Here is a 21,478-nt window from a genome sequence, read left to right on the forward strand (position 1 = left end):
AAAAAAAAATGGCATTTCTTAGCAGCTTAATGAAATTGGGATTATTAAGATAAGTAAATGTTGAATTATGCCACAAGAGCCCCATCCACAGAGCAAGAACTATGAGCTAATTTTCTTGGCAGCTGCTCCACCATTTAGATGAAAATGCCTATACCTATAAAAAAAAAATTTTCAGATTTAGTTCAGTTTAATTTGGTTTGTCATGTATTTTTGTATTGAAATGTGTTCTATTATTTATCCAATGCCTTTTTTGCTTGTTTCTTCCCAGGAAGCAAATAGCGTGGATAAAAGCTCGACAAAAACAGAGAGTGCTTGGCTCTTCAGAATGTGGTACGGCTTTGACCACAAGTATCCTTTGATTATAACGGTCTCTCAAATACTTCCACATGGCAGAGGATAACTTCAAGTGCTTAATCACTGAGGTATGCGCTCCTGCTCGTCAAGAAACACAGAAAGGTAAAGCAAATTCATAGCCATGCTTATGAAAAAGAATGGTTTCAAAAAATAAAAAGCTGTGTTGTCCATACTTCAGCGTTACAAAGAGCTAAAGTGAAATATCTCAGGTCAGCTGTAATTGGCGTGTTCATGGCAATCTAGGAGCCCTGGTGGCGCAGTGTTTAAGAGCTACGACTACTAAGGTCAGCAGTTTAAATACACCAGCTGCTCCTTGGAAACCTCATGGGCAGTTCTACACTGTCCTGTTGGGCTGCTGTGAGTTGGAATTGATGGGATTTTTTTTATGGCAATATAATATTTTCTAATGCCAGATAATAAAATCATACAGTCCTGGAGAACTGATTTTACTGTCCTTCCTACTTCTGGTCAAGTTGGTGTTCTATGAACAGTCTCTTTGGTCAGGATGAGCCAGAAACAGCTCACGCACCCTTCTCCCAAGAACCTGTTCGTGTGCTTTTGTCTCATGCTCTGGGAAAAATGAAGATGCGTCCAAAAAGAATGAGTTTGGTTCATCATATTATAAAACAGCAGCACTTTGTCTTCCTGGCAGACTTGAGTAAGTTGTTGTTGTTTTTGTTTTTCCAGTGAAGGGCAATTTTAAAATTCTACAATCAGTATAAACATAGTAGCTCAGATACACGTGGCCCTGCCCTGTGATTCAAAGGGGTGAGAAGGCAGGCCTGAAGAGCTTTGCCATTGTGAGCTGCAGTAAGTGGTCCATCTCTAATCCCAGGCAAAAGACGCCACAGAAGAAAGGAAAGGACTGTGCTGAAAATTGAATGCATTGGGGTCTTTGTAGCTAGTTTTCCACACTCACAAATCCGTCTCCTTTCAGGGAGAAAATGTCAGTCACTGGGTGATTTTAAGCACATAAGCAATGATTAAGGCTACAACAGTAGGGAAGGATGAACAATTGAAACGGGGAAAAAACCCAAAGACTAGGCAAAGAAGAGGAGGGGAAAATGGAAAGGGGAGAGGAGGCAAGAGAAGTACATGAGATTCACAATAGGAAGAAAAGAAAATCAAATTAGCGAAATGACTGTAGAGAACAGAAAAAGAAATTAAGTAAGAAAGAAGTGAAGAGAAGCCAACTGAAGATTGCAGAGATAAGCAAAAGGAAAACCAAGTGAGAATTAGAAAGCAATTGTGCCAAGGCAGAGCATTTCAAGAATTGCAAAATGGTGATATAGAAGGTAGAAGTTCTTTTGAGGTTACCATTTTGTTTTTCCATAGCTTTGTTATCTGTGGTCAGATATCTCACCTCGCTCAATCTTGAGCTTGTATGGGTGTCATGGATTGAATTGTGTCCCCCCAAAATATCTGTCAACTTGACTAGGCTATGATTCCCAGTATTGTGTGATTGTCCACCATTTTGTCATCTGATGTGGTTTTCCTATGCGTTGTAAATCCTACCTCTATGCTGTTAATGAAGTGGGATTAGTGGCAGTTATGTTAACGAGGCAGGACTCAAATCTACAAGATTAGGTTGTGTTTTAAGCCAATCTCTTTTGAGATATAAAAGAGAGAAGTGAGCAGAGAGACATGGGAACCACCAAGAAACAAGAGCCAGGAGGGTAGCGCATCCTTTGAACCTGGGGTCCCTGTGCTGAGAAGCTCCTTGACCTGGAAGATTGATGACAAGGACCTTCACCCAGAGCCGACAGATAACAAAAGCCTTCCCCTGGAGCTTCACCCTGAATTTGGACTTCTAGCCTCCTAGACTGTGAGAGAATAAACTTCTGTTTGTTAAAGCCATCTACTTGTAGTATTTCTGTTATAGCAGCACTAGATAACTAAGACAATGGGCCACATGTGTTACCACCACCTTAAAAGCAGTCCATCTTGGCCATTAACTGGTTCTTGGAGGTTCTGGTAGGAATCCTGGATGGCACAAATGGTTAAATGCTCAACTACTAACTGAAAAGTTGGCAGTTCAAGTCCATCCAGAGGTAGCTCAGAAGAAAGCCCTGGTAATGTTCTTCTGAAAGATCACTGCCATTGAAAACCCTGTGGAATGCATTTCTGCTCTGAACACATGGAGTTGCCATGATTTGGAATCAACTCTACGGCAACTGCTTTGGTTTTGGTTTTGGAGGTTCTGGTATCTCATTAACTACCAGAAGACTCTCTGGCCTCTCTAAGAGAAGCTGGCTCTTAGAAGCTTATGCTAGATTATGCCTCTGGTTGATTTTCTCATCTGGAAACAAAATTTGACCCTGCCATTGCTTATAAGTATCTGATAACCAAATTTGTATGAAGTTATAGCAATTCGATTAAAGAGTAAACATAAAGGCTGCTTGGGTACGCTGAAATGCACAGCAGGAAAATGCTAAATCGAACATGAGATAGAAGATGCTTTTGTTCAAATTGTGACAGAGCTGTGAGGAAGGCTGCACAATGAAGAAAAGGTATAAAGTGGAAAAAGTAACTTGGAAGCAAGCAAATGAACATGGGAGCCCACAGAACTTTTTAGCTGAGATTTAGATGATGTCACAGTTTTTATCTCACTTTTCACGAGCATTTTATTTCCATGTGATTATGGACAGGCTAGCAAAAATGAAGGCAGATTTACACTCTCAGTAATACCTCTTCTCCTTGTAATTTGTCCTCCTGTGCATTCATTCTAGAGATTGCTGTGCTGCCATCACGGCACAAATACATTTTCACTTAGACAACGGAATTTGTGTATCAGAGTTATGCTCTGAATTTATACTCGGAGAGTAGCAAGCCAACCAGTTTTGACTCTGTGACCTCTTGATACGTCTGTATTTTTATAGACAGATTGTCCACTTGGCACTTATGTCCACCTAGAACCCAGGTTATGTGTCCATGAACCTCATATGGAAGCCATGCCCAGCACCACCAGGGAATGGGTGATCGCTCCACCCTGGGGTCAGGCCACCTGGCCTGGGCCGAACGGAAATTGTCAGGAGGCAGAAGGAAATTGACTGTACAGTTTGGATCTGCTCAAGTTTCATTTCAGTAAAATTGCATCATGCAGATGAGACATTATGAAGAATTACCACAAAAAAAAAAGGTAAAGAATAATAAATAAGCCTTTTTATGTGTATGTATCAGCCAGTGTGCTCCAGAGAAACAGAACCAGTAGGATGTGTGTGTGTGTGTGTATGTATGTGTGTGTACTGAACAACCAAATCAAACCCACTGCCGTCGAGTCGATTCTGACTCATAGCGACCCTATAGGACAGAGTACAAATGCCCCATAGAGTTTCCAAGGAGTGGCTGGTGGATTTCAACTGCCGACCTTTTGGTTAGCAGCCGAGCTCTAAACCACTGTGCCACAGGAAAAAATATATATACATGTATATAATGTGTGTGTGTGTATTTGCATAGTAAGAGGTTTAGTTTTTTTGGCTTATGCACTGTGGGGGCTCGCAAATCTGAAATCTGTAGGGCAGACAGCTGACTGAAAACTCCCAGTCAGTAGTTGATGCTTCAGTCTTGAGGCGGAAAGTTCTTCTTCCTCAGGGAAACGGTTTTTACACTTAAGGGCTTTCAACTGATTAGATGATTGGATGAGGCCCACCCATATTATTAAGGATAATCTCCTTTACTTAAAGTCAACTGATTGTAGATGTTACCACATCTCCAAAATACCTTCACAGCACCACCTAAATTAGCGTTTGTTGGAATGACTGGTAGTACAGCCTAGCCCAGCTGACACATAAAACTATCCATCACAGCATCCAGTTCACATCCAGTTTATGCCCAATATTCACAGCCAAGAGTAGAAAGACCGTCTTAATCCACCAGGCACAAACGGTAAAGCGCTCCACTGCTAACTGAAAAGTTGGTGTTTCAAACCCACCCAGAGGTGCCTTGAAAGAAAGGGCTGGCACTCTGCTTCTGAAGGGTCACAGCTTGAAAACCCTATGGAGCGGTTCTACCCTGCACACATCGGGTCGCCATAAGTCACATTCGACTTTACAGCACTAGTTTGTATTTTGTTTGTTTGTGTTTGTCAATAAAACAAAACAAATTTGCTCACATTTTTTTCCCTACTTTTTTATAGCATAAGTAATATACGCATGGATTCCATAAAATTTCCCAAGAAATATAGGAGAATAAACATAATACAAGTTGATATTAAGGGAGGGTGAGCAATGGCCAAGAACTGTGTCGAGTGTTTTATTATTAGTTTGTTTCGTCTCCACAACTCCCTAGGAGGCTGGGAGGGTCTAAAGAGCGCAGCACAACACAAATGGACTGACAATAGTGCTCGCCTCTGTTGAAACAACCTGGGCTCCCCTATTCTACAGCACTGTTGGAAGGCTATGGTGTCAACATAGATAACCGTTTAAGGTTTTATTATGATTCAGTGTGTGCAGCAGGTCTGAATCATGCAATGCCAAGAAGAATTTGAGAAGGGGGAAGATAAGAAAGGGAACGTTTGTTATTCAGCATTCGTGCTTTGCCATTGGACATAATATTCAATTTAATTCTTATAAGCACCTCTTTGTATGGAAGAAACTGACTACTGGAGGACCTAATAACTTTCTTAAGATCGCATGGCTAATAAATGTCAATTCCATGAATAAAGACAGATCTATCTCATTCCAAATTCCATAAATATACTTAAATGAACTTTACTGTTGACAACTCTATGTCCATGATATCCCTTATTCTACATGCAAAACCCCATGTCTCGATATGTTCATAAAGTCACCATTAAGGCAATGAATAATGATGACTTCCTACATCATGTAGTACAGAGCTCACATGTCCTCAAACATCCGTTGAGGTGATAACAAGGTTAGGGGTCCTAGCTAGGGTTGGTCACCCAAAGAGAAGCACCATGAGATGAGTCTCCAACTTTTCAGGTATAGTTAGTTATGCCAAAGATCCAAGAGTGGTTCTGTCTCATAGAGATAGACTCACTCTAGCCAAACTCAAAGGAGATAGAAGTATAAACCAGAAACCAAATTCCTAGATCATCATATTCCCATAGGAGAATATCCAAGGCTCAAATCACACTCTGGTCCCTAGTGTCCTTCTGTCCCCCTCTGCTACCTCTCACTACTTTGCTCACTCTGGCTACCCTGGCCTTGCTCAGCTATACCAAGCACATTTCTGCTTCCAGATCTTTCCATTGGCTCTTCCCTCTGCCTGGATGCTCCGCCCTCAGACATCCGCATGCCTCCTTCCCTCATCTCTTTCCTGTACTTTCAGTAAGACCTTCCTGGCTCCACATTTAAGTTACTAGCCCCAACAAGAGCACTCCCTCAACCCTTCCCTGCTTCATTTTTTGCCATAACACTTATCACCATATAATGTAGCATGCACTTCACTAATTTGTCTATTGACAGCCTTTACCAACCAGGATATATGTACTTTCTGGAAGCAGGGATTTAGGTCTTTTTTCATTAAATGGTATGTCCTCAGGCATAGAGCAGTGCCTGGAACATAATGGAAACTCAGTGTAAGTATTTGCTGAATGAATGAATGAAAAAATGAAGCAAGCAAGAATCAATCAATATTTTCTATCCAGGGCACCTTCCTTCTAGATATTATTGTAGTACTGCCCCATAGAGTTTCCAAGGAGCACCTGGCAGATTTGAACTACCAACCCTTTGGTTAGCAGCCGTAGCACTTAACCACTTCGCCACCAGGGTTTCCACTGGTGTAGTAGGAAAATTAATTATTAGAAGGCTGCTAAGTGCATCTGAAAGCAGAGCAAAGGAAAGTAGATAATATTGAGAATGTTTCACCCAGGCTGCCCTTTGGCACCCAAAGGGCGCACTCCCTGCAGACACCCCTCCCCCGAGCCTCTGCATGTCTCTGTCCTTAGACAGTGAGAGCCACTCAAGGCAGAACTGGATCTATGTTGTCTCAGCTGACCTCTTCCCCATGATTGACTGCCTCCCTTTTCTTGGGATTTATTTGGATAGGACAACTGACGTGATATGTTCGAGCCTGGCTCTGCTTTGACTCCACCTTATCTCACCAATCATGTGTTGATTTTATTAGTAACAAACTCAAAATTTTAGAGCCACCCATCACCCTCACTAACAATCTCCTATAATGAGAAGGTTAGAAGCAGTAATTGGCGCCCCCTTCTTCAGATTTTCAGAAGTCCAATAAGCTTATTTGCTTAGTACCACCATGTTACAGCTGGCTGGGGAATCTTATGTTGCCTCATTCATGGGTGACTAACGATCCTGCTGGACTGTCTGCTTCCTAGACGTTCCTTCCATTCCATCATTTGTCATCTCTCTCCTTAAACGTGTATATATTAGTGCTACAAATGTGAATGACACAGGATAAAAATAACCTTTCCAAAATAAAAAAGGGCAGCCTAAAATAATTTTTTAGCACTTCCTGTCTCCTGACATCAACTGAGAATAAGGAGTTATTGTGTGGTTGCCAACATTTTACCTAAGTGTAAAGAAAGCACAAAAATAACAATGGATTGGCAAGTTGACACAGTAACAGAATAGCGTAAAGCCACATGGATACAGATTTCCTTCCCATCACTGGTTTGGGTGAAGAGTGCATTGGATATTACCAACAAAGCTGAAAGGCCCAGGGGAGTGCCATATTTTTACACAAATAACACCGCCCTCTAAGTTTGTTTGCCAACTGCGCCCTCCCCGCATGAGGCATTTTCGTAAGCAGGCTATGCTTTTTTTTTTTTTTTTTTTTACAGCAGTGTGTAAAAACAAATTGGCATAGTGGAGTTTATGAAAATAAACTAATGGGGGGAGGGTGCGGTCAGCAAACAAACATAGAACGCACGTGTTATTTGGGTAAATATACCATATGTGTTGATGCTGCAGTGTTTGCCTCAGATGCTACAGCTCTTTCATTTTCCATTTTGAAGAGCTTGGCAAGGGTCTTGTACCTCGGAGTGACAGACAGGGGCTTCGTTCTGTGAAAAGTAAACATGGACATCAGGGTCACTCAAAAGGATACTCAGAACCAAGGATTTAAATGTAACAGTATTTTAGTCTACAAGCAAGCAAGCAAACAAGAGAGGAAGGAAGGAGGGAGGGAAGGAGGGAGGGAGGGACAAGAGAGGAAGGAGGGAAGGAGGAAAGGAGGGAGGGAAACAAAGAAAGAAGGAAAGGCAGAAGAAAGGAACAACAAATCTTCTCCTCCTAAAACTTGACAGAATTCATTATTTCCCACACAGTCATGCTTATTTTAAATCATAGGTATGAATATTGTGAGCAGCAATTTCCATTTTAAATGACGATCACCGCATTGCAGTTTCTCCCTGTTCTGACTAGCTGAGCATCCATGAATTATTTATCGGGGTAGTACTGTGGCCTTGTGAATGACTTGAGTTTGCTTCACAAGAAACTCTCAAAGCTTCAAGGAATGTCAGCTCTGTGATCCCCATTTTACAAATAAGGGAAGTGAGCTCAAAGGAAGGAAAAGGCACACCCAAGGTTACTCGTGGACTTGGAGCCAGCATTTATAATCAACAGAAGAGTGAGCTGTGTCCATCAGAGGACTCCAAGGATTTTGAGTGAGGAGGTCTATCCACTGAGTTCTGGCAGCATTAATATGTGTGTGATGCTATTGTTGTGAGTATGCCTGGCATACAATTTATAGTTTTAATGTGATAGCTTCATTGGTGGCTCATCAAAAGCCCCACCAGGCAGGGTATGGAGTGATTTTACTTTCAATAGCAAGCAGTAGGGATAGCAGAGGGTGTAAGTAAGATATCCTTTATTTAGTGGTACTTTACTGAGTGCCTACTATGTGCCAAGTGTTGTAGTAGGCACTGGAGCACAGGAGCAAACAAGGTAGGCACAATGGACCCTCACGAAGTCTTGCTTTTTTGCCTCATTGATATGAGTCATGATTCAAATGTGCCTTGAAATCACAGATGGTATCCAGTGTACGAATGGGAGAGGTTGGCATCCCCAGAGTTCAATGAAGGGACCCTTTAGGGTAGCCATAAGTTATAATCAAGTGGAAGAGAAATAACCCTCATTTGCAAAATGTAACCATAGAGCATCACAAACGGTTTCAGAAAGCACTAAAATCTCACTTTAAGCAAATATTTAGAACAAACATAAGCAATCAGCTTTCAAACGGCTCTATCTAAATAAATCCCCTGAAGGCATCTTTAAGTGAGGGTGCACACGGCGTTAGAACTGCATCTGCTGAGAAGCTGGCTGCCCGGAAGAGCCTGGCTTGCACCGGGGCAGCACTGCGGCCACCACTTCCTTCCCCTGGTGAATTCGCTGGGTATTCAGTCAGCTTGGCTTTTGGTCCTCCTTGTCTTCACAGCGGCTGACGGAGAAAAGACCTTGTAGAAAGACCTTCACTTAGCACCAAAATGAGGTGAAATTAAAATTCACTTTAAAAAAATCACCAGTTTTTTAGACCCCTTCATTCCCATGACTTTTTTGGTGGGATCAATGCAGGGGAAATTTAACAGTCCCTGGAAACATGGGCTGTCTTTGATTCTGATCATAACTTGAATCTTCCATGATTTCTTCTTCCATACAAGGGAGATGGTGTATACTATCCTCCGTTTTGGCTGAATACTTCAGAAAAGTTGGCTAGTTATTAAAACAACTTCCTGCTGATGGCACCTCCTTCACCTCCCTCTAAGAGTCAAAACATATTTAAAGCAAACAGTCCAGTTTCCTCAAGACTATCGCTTAAATACAATGCAATATCCCATAACTGGAATAACACTCTTCCGGGGACCTGACAAGTGACTACAAGTATGACTGTGTGAATTGTTGCCCAAACATAATGAATCCCCCACTGGGAATGTAAAAAAGCTATAGGTTCCAAGATGATGACTGGGTTTTCTACAATGGTCCTATGATTCTACATGAGTTTTGGCACCCCTGATTTATTTTTGCTTTTTCCTCTGTAAAAGATTTAGTGATATTTCTATTAAATGAATCTGCTCTAACATTTCAACTTCACTTCAAGCAAACAATATTAAAATCTGGACTTCCACAAGCAAGACTCCTCCCCTTGTAGAATGGAATCACAAAACAAAAACAAAAAAATCCTTTAAATCCAATGCAAAAAAAAAAAAAAAAGAATCAATTGAGTACTTTCTTGGTACAAGGCACCGTATCAGACTCTCCTTGTTCATTCATTTATCACAAGTCTAGTAAGAGCCTGCTGCATGATGGGCAATGTTGTGGGCACCAGGGATACAGCAGGAACAAATTCTCATGGAAATTACATTCCTATATGGTTCTGTTTTAAATTTCTGATTTACAAAGCTCTTTTCAGGAACACATGCATAGTATAAGGAAAGATACACTTAGACATTTCACTATTGGGTTTTATTTAATAGGGGAAAGTCTGATTCAGTGGTCAGGATGTATTGATTTGCTATTGTAGCTCCATCCACTTACTTGCCATGTAATTTTAGGAAAATTATTTAACCTCTCTGTGCCTCAGTCTCTCACCTGCAGAATGGGAATAATAGAACTCCCTACCTCATGGGTTTGTTTGAGGATGAAATGAATTCATGTAAAGCACATAAAACAGTATGGGGACATTGGTGGTTCAGAATTCTTGCCTTCCATGTTGGAGATCCAGGCCCAGTTCCCAGCCAGTATGCCCAAGACACAGTCACCACCACCCCACCCATCTGTTAGTGGTAATTTGCGTGTTGCTATGATGCCGAACATGTTTCAGCAGACAGGCTAAGATGGTTTCAGACTAAGATGGACTAGGAAGAAAGGCCTGGCAATCTATTTCCAAAAATCAGCCAGTGGAAACCCTATGGATCACAACAGTCAGATCCTCTATCAATCAGGGGGTGGCACAGCACTGGGCGGGGTTTTGTTCCATTGGGCATGAGGGTCGCCATGAGTCAGGGGCCAACTCGAAGGCAGCCAACAGCAAAACACTTAGAACAGTGCTCAGTAAGTGTTAGTTTTATTATTATTACTACCTGTCAATATCCAAATCTCTCAAAGGAAGGCATCAAGCAATGTACTTAGTAGTCATTGTCAATTATTTATCGAGTGACCAAAATTTCCATTGTTTTATATGCTTATAATAACTTTTAGTTGCAACAGCTGTATTTTAATGCTGTGACGAAGTCTTCAGTCTCAAAAAATGAAAGGTTTCACTTGGGCTATTAATCAGACCCAATTCTTATTTGACCTTGAGTAAATGGATGTAGTCAGGCAGTTCTTTTGTGTCCCATTCACCACATGCAATTGTTTCATTTATGATTTTTCTAAGGTATAGTCCATCATCCCATGGTTTTTTTTTTTTCTGGAAATTACCCCACAGATAGCAATTTCGACTTGCCAGAGAAGTACAGCAATTTTTGTGTTCCACAATGGAAGCAATAGAAGCCTTTGATGATAATTATTCCTCCTATGCCTTCCTGTGATAAAGGCAATCTTTCAATTGCACCTTTCAGGTGCAGCCATGGGGTTTTGTCATTAGCCGTGTGATATTATATTTGAAAATATCTCAGTCGGTATTCAATCATTTTATTAAAACAAAAAAAAAGGAGAAGAAAAAACGTTAAGGCTTACAAAAATATATGTATTACCTTAAGGTTGCCCACATTGAATTTCGTTTTAACATTGCTTCCTCATGGGAATAAAACAATATTTGGGTTAAATTTTCTTGAATTACTACCCGGTCACCCCTTTTCAACTGTAGGAGCCAAGTTATTTACAGGCTGGCAAGAAATTCACGAGCTACCAGAGACACGCTGTCAGCATGGGCCGTCACTGCAGGCTCACACGTTACCACCTGACGGCAGTGAGGCAGTGGCCTGGGTCTGTCTTGTGACTGCAGTTATTCGGCACTTGTCTGCGCGTGAAGCTGTGGTAGACACCACACAAAGCATGCTGGGCACACCTGGCTCTGCCCTAATTAGAGTTCACTTCACAAGGTGGATGGTGATGATATGTTTTGAACATATGTCAAACCAACTCATAGATAAGGGTAGGCAAAGAGATAAGTACACATGTGGTTAATGGAGAAAGAGTTGTTGGGAAAATAAACACTATTCTTCCAGTCATGTGGAAAGAGTTCCTGAAGGAATTGGGATTTAGTAACATGAAATTAAATAATGGGAAGGGAGGAAGAGCATTCTGAGCAGAGAGACTAACATGGGGGAAGGTCCTATGGCAAGTGTGGCATGAATAGATGAAAGAGAGCCTGAATAAATGTGCCTGAAAGGTACAGAAATTAAAAGAAAGAAGAGAAAGGAGGTAGTCTCCAGGGAACAGTGGAGTGAGGCTTTGAAGCAAAGGATGACACTCTTATCCCCAATGCCTAGCGTAATCAGAATGCTCTCTCACTGGTATTAATTTTACATTTGTACTTGGTCAAAGGTAGAGCAACGTGTCACAGGCTCTTTTTTTTTTTTTCTGTCACAAATCTGATTCATCCATATGACAGGCATTTAGCAGGTATCTACACACTTAATGCCTCCTGAACTGGGTTTAGTTTTAATATTTTTTCCCCCAGAAAAAAAAAGTATATTGTTTACATTTTATTAGTTGTTTAAACTGAATTTAGTTTTAATATTTCTTCCAAAAAAAAAATATTTCTCTTAGCTTCTTCTGAAGCCACAATGATAAATACAAAATGGTGGTTGCCCTCGAGATGCCAGCACCCTAATGAGGAACAGAGAGCAGCCACCAATGCACTAAGAATTATAGCAACGTTATGATCAAAGAATGTCATGGAAGTCAGAGCGGGGTAGAGTCAATCACCAGCCTTGGCAAATGGCGGAAGCCACACAGAAGTAACCTTGGAACTGGGTGGAAAAGAGGGTATAAAGGGCTTTCAAGCAATGGAAACAGGTCAGGCAAAGGCATAAATAGAGTGTGGGGTGTTTGGAAAATGGTGAGCATTTTGATGTGACTGGAATGGTGGGAAGTGAAACTGGAAAGTGATCATGTAAACAGATTATGCAGGACCACGTGTATATGGTCAAGAAAGTGGATTTTATCCTACTGACAGCAGGAGACCAGTGTGATGCTCCAAGCGCAGAGTCACATGCTCCAGTGGGCTGTAATGAAGAGGACTTGTGTGTGTGGAAGGACAGGAATGTGATGAGGAGAATAAATGTAAAGTGATCTCGGACAGTTGCTCAACAAACACCCACCTCATGGATAAAAATGAGGACAGGAAGGTTTCTACTTTGAAAGATATTTTTAAACACACATCATAATGTAAGCGAGTTAAAATATAAATGTATCATTTCATTAAGAGATCGATTCTTAAATTTCCACTAACAAAAATGATCCAGTGGTGTAATTGTTAAGAGTCTACCAGAATGTTCTCTAGTTACAAAGCTGAGTTATTCTCTCAGCTCAGCTTCTGGTACCTCAGTTACCTACCCACGGTGAGAAATGGGAGAATTTCTGATAGTGACTTTAACTAATCTAACAGAAGATGTTTGAGTTAAAATTCACTTTTGAAGGAAAAGCTGCGTTTTTGTTCCGAAACTAGAATGTTACCAGCCCTCAGGCCACGTAGAGTCTCCTGGGGCAGCTACTTGCTAGTGGTAGCTGGCACTGTGGGCTTCCAAATGCAGGGGAAGAAGCACAGGAGAGCTAACCTTTTTCCAAAGGAAACAGACACATCCTCAATCTTTTGCCTTCGACATCCCTTGAAGCCATTTCCTTGGAATTCCTTGAAATCCGCCAGCGTTATGTTTCACTGACCTGTTGCCCGCAAATATGGCCAGAACCAATTTCCTGCTCACACAGGCTGCTAAGCAAATCTTTCCCTAACCCTTTCTCATGTGTTTCATAGCCAGAACAGAAAGGACCGTAACTGCTCTGCCCCTTTCCTCACTGCTTTCTCCCGGCAACCTCAAACGCCTCTTCCGGCTTCCTTCACTACGGCCTGAGGCTTCGGTTGCAAGTGGCAAGCCCTTTGTTTTTTACCTCCCCTGCTTCATGTAGAATGGCAGGTGCCCTGGTGATGCAGTGGTTAAAGCAATCAACTGCTAACCGAAAGGTTGGTGGTTCTAACCCACCAGCCGCTCCAAAGGAGAAAGACCTGGCGATCTGCTCCCATAAAGATTACAGCCTTGAAAACCTGTGGGGCAGTTGTACTCCGTCATACAGGGTCACTATGAGTCAGAATCGACGTGACGGTGCATAGCAACAACGGCTCCATGTAGACACAGAACCACGCCTGGAGCAGGGTGCCAGCACCGATCCGGAGTGACGGTGACCAAGGCTGGCAGCCTGCACTGCAGACCCTGGGTGCTGAGGGAAGAGAGGTTCCTTGGAGCACTCATAAGCAGTCACCCCACATCTTAAACAGCTCTACCAGCACTCGCCCCCTGGCCTTTGACTAGCTTGACCAAAGTTTTTCCCATTTTTTTTCTTTCTTTCTTTTACACTCAGTCTGATGTTCTCAGGCCTTCTCTGAACTGAAATGTTCAGAAATGAACATTATGGTAATTGGTAATCGTACGAGCACGTTGCCAACATCAAGTGCTTCATAAAGTTGAAATGATACTAAATTCAGTGACAGGTTTATAGGCCTAAAGGCCCTCAGGCTCACTATGTAGATATAAACAAAGAATTTTATTACATTTTTATTATTTTTAAATTCTAGCTGATTTCCTGCTATATTCAAGGTTATGACGAGCACAGAAGTCTCCCCTCAGTCCACAAGCATGCTTTATTGAGAAATCTTCCTCCCCACATCTCTGGCTGGCTCCCACAAATCCCACTTTTAAAAATGCCTCACTTTGGAATAGATGCCACTTGCTCATCAATTAGCCCGTTAAGAATCCCTCTCTTGACCCTCCACAAGTAGAAGTGATGTTTTCTAGCTTGAGGCCCTTCCTTCCTGGCCTAGCTGTTGTGAGAACTGTTTGTGTTCCTATTAGAACTACAGATTAAACCCATGCTGAACAAATCTCTCTTTCTAGCTCCATCTTTTGCAAAATCTTTAAAAATTTTATTTAGATCACTTAGAAGACACAGGTAAAATTTAAACCACAGATTTTCAAGTTGATCATCAGGACTCACTAGTAGTTCTCACAATCAATTCAGTGAGTTCCTAACCAGTGCTTTTTAATAAATGTTTATTAACTTTTTCTAGGCAAAGCAAATGTCACAAGTTAAGGTGAGAATATGGGAAAGTATTATATGTGCTTGGGATAAAGTGAGGCTTGAAGTGTAGAACATTTAGGGTTGGCTGTTTGAGAAGGGACAGGAAAAAAAGCTGTATTTTCCAGAAAAAACATGATACTGCATTGTAGAATACTATTTCGTGGGACATATTTCAGGATGTATGTGTGTGTGTGTGTGTGTATACTGGGTTGTTATATAAAATGTGTTTCTTTTGTTCATGGGGGTCATGATCAAACAAAGTTTTAAAACCTTGACCCCTTTAAATCTCCATCCAGAAACTCTCAAGCTTTTTTATCTAATTGCTTTAAGTGCCAGGCAAGTTGGACAAGGAGCTGGAAGAGCTCAAGAAGAGAGCCATTTACTCATCTGGGGTTAGTTTGGAAGAGTTCTTGGGGTTGATGGATTTGAGCTGGGCTTTAAGAAAAGGGTAGAATTTGGCAAGTAGAAATTGGAGGAGCCAGAGGAAAGGCCAGATGAGGGAGAGAGAGCAGCAACATAGAGTGCGCAACAGAAGAATGAGTTGGGAGATCTGGTTGCTAGAACTGCCTCAGCCCCTCAGCTGTGGAACCTTAGATATGTCATCAGCCTGCTGGAGCCACTGTTTTCTAATCCGTAAAATGAGTATAATCATATTTGACCCGCATACTGACTATAATTTTCAAATGGAATAGGGTATATGAAACCACTTTGACAGCTAGGAAGTGCCAAACAAACACAAGGTATGTTTAGTAACTTTTTCTAGGCAAAGCAAATGTCACAAGTTAAGGTGAGAACGTAGGAAAGTATTATATGTGCTTGGGATAAAGTGAGTCTTGAAGTGTAGAACATTTAGGGTTGGCTGTTTGAGAAGAAGGGACAAAAAAAAAGCTATGTTTAGGGAAATCTGTAAAGATTTTGAAGATGAGGGGAAGGTGTCTAGACTTGATTCATTAGATAATGAAGAACTGGATGATTTGTAGACACAAAAGTGGCACAGTCTTCTTTTAGAAAGATTGATCTATCAGCATTGATTAGGGAGAAGTCACGTAGGTCTAAATAACAGTAGTTGCAATGGGAATAGAAAGGAAAGGGATAGATGCTAGAAAAATCTCTGACCCCAAATCCACAGAATCTGATGCTGAATTGTTGGAGGGCACTGAGGCTGTGGAAAGGAAGGTCCAGGAAGGGGCAAGGTATAAGGAAGAGAGGGGCCCGAATGACTGTGGGGTTCCAGCACATGACTGTCAGCTGCTCTGCCAGTCACAGGAACAGAGAAGGCAGGAAGACTACTCTTGTGGGGAAGAAATGAGTGGAAACCTGTTATATGAACCTGTTCCATATTCTTGCGGGGTCTGTTTTTCTTTGGGACAAAAAGCTACTCTCCCAGGCTTGCCTCACAGATGGAGTTTCTCTAGACCTCTGAGCGACCTTGATTTTTCTCTTTGAGCTGCTCCCTTGTAGGGGGATGTTCCACAATTAATATCCTGCTCAAAAAGAGGCAGAACACTTATTTTAGTGTTTTGTGCTAATTCAGTCTTATTGACTTGTCTTCTATTTGTAGGCGTCACCTAAATTTACCCTGAGGTTAACTCATGTTATGAATACAGCCCTGCTATAACACCTCCTACAGTGTCAAGTTCAAACTCATTAACTAGAGCAACATGGAGCTGAATATCTAGGTTCATATCTTTGCCACTTACTAACTGTGGGACTTTGGGGAAGTTACTTAAACTCTCTGAACCTTGATTTCCTGATCTACAGAATGATATAGATTACAGATGATGATAATGATCATAACATCTATCTTAAAGGATTGTTGTGAGATTTATGATGTTATACTTAATAAACCAGGCCTAGGGCCTAGAAATAAAATAAATAAATAAACCAGTTACTGTCGAGTCGATTCCAATACATGGCAATACCATGTGTGTCAGAGTAGAACTGTGCTCCATAGGGGTTTTAATGGCTGATTTTTCAGAACTAGATTGCCGCGTCTTTCTTCCCTGGCACCTCTAGGTGGACTCAAACCTCCAACCTTTTGGTTAGCAGACAAGTCCATTAATTGGTTTCACCAGCCAGCGATTCACCATAAATAAAATAAACCAAAAACCAAACCTGTTGCCGTCTAGTTGATTACGACTCATAGCAGCCCTCGGTACCAGGAATCGGAACCCGCTTGACGGTGACTAGAAACAACAGAAGGACGGCTATTGTTATTATTCGAAGACATGACTGGGTGTGCCCGCCCTCCTTCCTAACCACGCTCTGCAGCTTTTCCCTAGTTCCAGGGGATGAGGGTTAGCTAGGTTCTGCCTAGGGAGAGAAGCAGCCAGGGCCAACCAGGCATCACCCACTCTGCGGGAGCCAAAACGTCATCACTGCACCTCCTCTCTCAGGTAAACACTTTAAGCGCAGCTACAGGCTTTTCAGGCAAAATAACTTTCTTTCCAGTTCATCAGTAGTCTGAGAATGCCATTGTGTTTTGCCAAGTGTCTCTCACTGGGAATGAGCACACAGAGGCGGGACACTTCACAAGCACTCCTCTGGGCTCCCAGTATCATGGGAAGTGAGGGGAGAGCGGGCTCCTATGGCTGCGGTCTGCAGACACCTGGGGCAGCTGGTTCCTTCGGCCGCCATGAGTATAGGCCTTGGGGAAGCCCATCTGGCCATGGCCATAAATTGCCTATTTCTCTAACATTAAATATGATTGCAAGCATTATGTGTGAGCTTCTACTAATTTAAGCAACTAGAGTGTTCATGGTGAGAAAAGTCAGGTATTTTCCAGCTCAACGAAAAGTCATATTCAGAGAACATGGAGTTGGGCCCCAGAGGTCACAAAGCAGCAAGACTAGGAGTCAGAAGTTCTGGTTTCTAGCCCCAGCTTTGCTGGCCGTGTGAGTTTGAGCCCATCCCTCCAAACCCCAGTTTCCTCATCTGTAAAGTAAAAAAGCCCTTCCTTGTCATTTAACAACGAGAGGAACTCCCCTAATACAGAGCAGTCTACATTCAAGTTCAGGAACCCCTGATGATTCTCATACAGTATCCCCACATTTTTTAATAGGCTTGGAAATTAGAGTTTGTTTTTCCTTCTGGTATGTTTATTTATGCATTCAATCCAAACCATACTGCACAATAGCACCACTTCTAACAAATTATTCTGTAAGGATTTGGTCTTTCATTGGCCAAACAAAAGCCACTTTTATAGAAAGGAGTATATATTCTGTCAGGCTTTATGTGAAGCGGGGAGAGACCTGACCTTCTGTTACACACTTGGAATCTATTTTCCAGAAATATGGTGCACTGGTCATGTTTCTTTCCTCACAAGTTCCACAAAAAATGTAATAGCCCTGTTTGATGGCACATAGTAAATAAAAGTGCTTTCTTAGACTCCTGGGAAGTAAATAATTGACATAGTAACTTTCTGTGATCCAGCCACAGAAAGTATACGTGAAGATGAGAGAAATAAATGGAATAAAGTCCAACATGCTGCCATTAATAGCTGCCTAACTCCTCATCCAGCTTCAGGCATGATCGTATTTCTGAAAGAAACAAGGGAAGCGATCTTACTTTGTTCCTGACACAAAGCATGAACTCATCTTGTTTTTATGAAGCTGCTTAAATTGTCACCTTACAAATAATTTCTCTAACTGGTTCCCCTTCATTATCTTGGTTTTGGAGTAATCCTATCAAGACAGAGTTAGAAATAGCTGTTCACTCATTAAAAAGAAAACAAAAACAAAGAAACTCATCGCCATCAAACTGATTCCAACTCATGGTGACCCCATGTGACAGAGTAGAACTGCTCCATGGGGTTTTCTTGGCTGTAGTCTTTATGGAAGCAGATCACCAGGCCTTTCTTCGGCAGTACAGCTGGGTGTGTTCGAACCAACAACCTTCAGATTGGTAGTTGAGCACAAACTGTTGGCGCCACCCACACCTCAAGTATTCGGAAGAAAGAGGTGACACAATAGCTCTTCTAAGTCACTAAAATGGCTGTGGCTGAGAGGGAGCAAGGTAACAACTCTGGTGTCTTTTGTTATAGCACAGAGCTGGTGGGTTCCTCTCACTTGAAAGATGAGGAAACTGAGGCTCAGCCAAGCTGGAATTAACACCCAGGGCACAGGACACCCTCATCCATGGGCCCTCTTGCTAGCTTGTGCTTTATAACTCTGGGCCTCAAATGGGTATAGTTTCCATTTGATTTCTGCTTTTGCTAAAAATGCCTGTCTTTTCTTATGACAAATTCTCTTTGGGGATGTTTGAATTTGATTTTTATTCTTTCACTTATCTATTGCCTCCCGTTGAGTAATCTTCTGGATTTTCCCTTTCATCTTTCTCACGACTGCATTTGTTAAAACAACCAAAACTACTCCCAACCCTTTCCCACAACTACCATTTGATGAAACCAGACATACAGCTCTTCTTCAGGAAAGCCCCAAATAATTGCTCGCCGTGCTTGTGAAGGTTACTGAGCCAGTACATACGTGGTCAAATTCAATGCTGAAATATTGCTTGGGTGTTCCTTGCTGGGCAAAAAAATTTGATGCATCATCTCATAGGCTCACAGATTGGCATATTCTGGAGTTCTAGCAACTGCTTCAGTACATGTCTCCTACCAGCTCCAAGTTCAAGTCCGTGAATCATTAGATGCGTTTTGTTTATTTAAGATTTAGTTGGTAAGGAAAAAATTCCATTTCCTTTCATTTGTTTCTCTGGAATAACTAGTAATTTTCCTTGGCTGGCAGGGGGGAGTGGGGAAGTTAAATAAACTTGCCCTTTGGCTGTGATATTACTTATTATTTGGTGAAGGAAATTGACAACAGTCATCTGAAAAAAATTTGTGGTGTTTGAATGTAAAGTTGTTCTGCACATTTTTTCTCATCCTTCCTACATAGCTAGCATTTTTATTCCTTTCCCTTTTCATTTTATCCAAAGGTTTTAAATCAAATAATATAGTATAAAAAGGCCACATTGTGCAGAAAAAGAAATGAAACTTTATAATGATTCTTTTAAAATTTGTTTTTTGCCACATCAAGAATCAGTTTTCTCTAGTAATTAGCTCAGCATTCATTTTGCTGAGAATAATGGAAAAATTAAAGGAGGTTCCCCTTTGAATAGAATTATGGTTTTCATCCTCATCCTCCATTGTTTTCCTAATTTGGATTACAGATCTTTGTACACAATGATGTCTGTTTATCCTTAGTCAAATGAAAAGGACAGAGCTTTGGGGGAGTTTGGGATTTTTTAAGTTTTTTATGCTGAGATAGTTTCAACTGGTATATAGGGATGAATCTATATTCAGAGGAGAATCTTCTCAAACTTGGGCTTGTCTTTGAAATTTGTTTTGTCTGTGCTTGGGCCCTGCTATAGATTTGTGGGGAGGAAAGGGATTTGTTAAAATTGGATTTAGTTTTATTTTTCCCTTTAACTTTATCAAGAGGAATGTCTTTATATTAAGTGGCTTTAAAGGTTTATAACTTTGAATAAAACATCTTTTTCTTCCTTCTGTAGACAAACTGGAGCCCTGGCGGCACAGTTGTTAAGAGCTTGGCTGCTAACCAAAATGTTGGCAGTTTGAATCCACCAGCCACTCGTTAGGAAACCCTATGGGGCAGTTCTTCTCTGTCCTATGGGGTCGCTGTGAGTCAGAGTCGACTCAATGGCAACAGGTTTTGGTTTATAGACAAACTATATTAAACATATGAATAGTTGAGTCCCTTCTTTGACCTGATAGGGACTCCAGTTCACTAATGTCTACTCATTCTTCTTGTTCCTCCTTATCCAGATTGGAATCCATGCTCCATCATCTCAATAACACCCTTGCAAACACTCCAGATTCCTTTGCCTATTATCTTTTGGTACACCCATCTGGCAAAACCCCAACCAGTGATGAACCCAACTCTCTGCTTTTGGGGGGGGATTGCATCTGAGTAGCTGAGCCCTGCTGGAGAGAGTTACACACCAGTTAAGACTGATTTTCTTATCAGTTCTTGAACACCATCCTCAAATGGACCCTATTACTGCCCAACTATCCTATTTCACTTCTCTCATCATTTCTCTTTTCAATTACTTTTTCAAACCTATCTCTACTCTCCTCACACCTATAGCTCTCCAGCCTCCCATCTTACCGTCAACAAATGACCTCACCTCCTACTTCACAGAGAATATAGAAACCAACACTCTGTCAAACATTACAACCAATTGACTTATTCACCCCTTTTCCTTCCAATCTTTCCACTTGCCCATCTTCTTGGTCTTCTAGAGTCAACCATTCCTTCTGAACTAGGTCCTTTGAATTGGCTTTCAAACATGTTTAGTCTTAATCATTTACCAACATAAATACTTCCATTAGCCTGTCAGCCCTTCAGCTATCCTGTGCTATGTCCTTTCCTTCACAGTCAAACTTCTCAGGAAAGTTGATTATACTCCCTGTCTCCATTTGCTCTCTACAGTCACTCCTCAGCCCCCTGAGATCTGGCTTCCACCTCAACCACTTTACTAAGGCAGCTTGTTAGATTAACCATGACCTCCATATCTCTGACCCAGATGGACATTTTTCAGGTCTCTTCTGAAATGTCTTTTTAGCAGCATATGATACTTCCTCTTGTAATACTCTTTCCTTTGTCTTCCCTGACACAAAACTCTTTGGTTTCCTATACTTCTCTCATCATTCTAAGGCTCATCTTCCTTTGTCCATTAGATGCTGGATTTAATCAAGGTTCTATCCAAGGCCCTAATATTTTCTCACTCTATTCTCTGTCCCTAAGTAATTCCATCTACACCCTTGGAGTAAAGTAACATGGAAACAGAAGTGAGTCACAAATTTATACCCCTGTCAAACTCCAGACATATAGATGCAATTGACTTGATATCTCCACTTGTCCATTTCAAAGACACCTCATAGTCAATATACCCAAAGGAAAACTGATTAATCCCTGTCCAAATCCAATCTACATTCA

The 21,478-nt window shown here is 41.5% G+C and overlaps 1 protein-coding gene across 1 annotated transcript in view; it reads left to right on the top strand.

Moving 5' to 3' along the window:
• Nucleotides 1-21,478, top strand: part of SLC9A9 (solute carrier family 9 member A9) — a 670,517-nt gene that overhangs the window by 553,314 nt on the left and 95,725 nt on the right. Inside the window, exon 14 of the mRNA XM_023739363.1 lies at nt 269-348. Within this exon, the coding sequence (XP_023595131.1) occupies nt 269-348 (80 nt within the window). The remainder of the gene's footprint in view (nt 1-268; nt 349-21,478) is intronic.

The sequence above is a fragment of the Trichechus manatus genome, unplaced genomic scaffold (assembly GCF_000243295.1).
Source record: "Trichechus manatus latirostris isolate Lorelei unplaced genomic scaffold, TriManLat1.0 scaffold00132, whole genome shotgun sequence".
Lineage (NCBI taxonomy): Eukaryota > Metazoa > Chordata > Mammalia > Sirenia > Trichechidae > Trichechus > Trichechus manatus.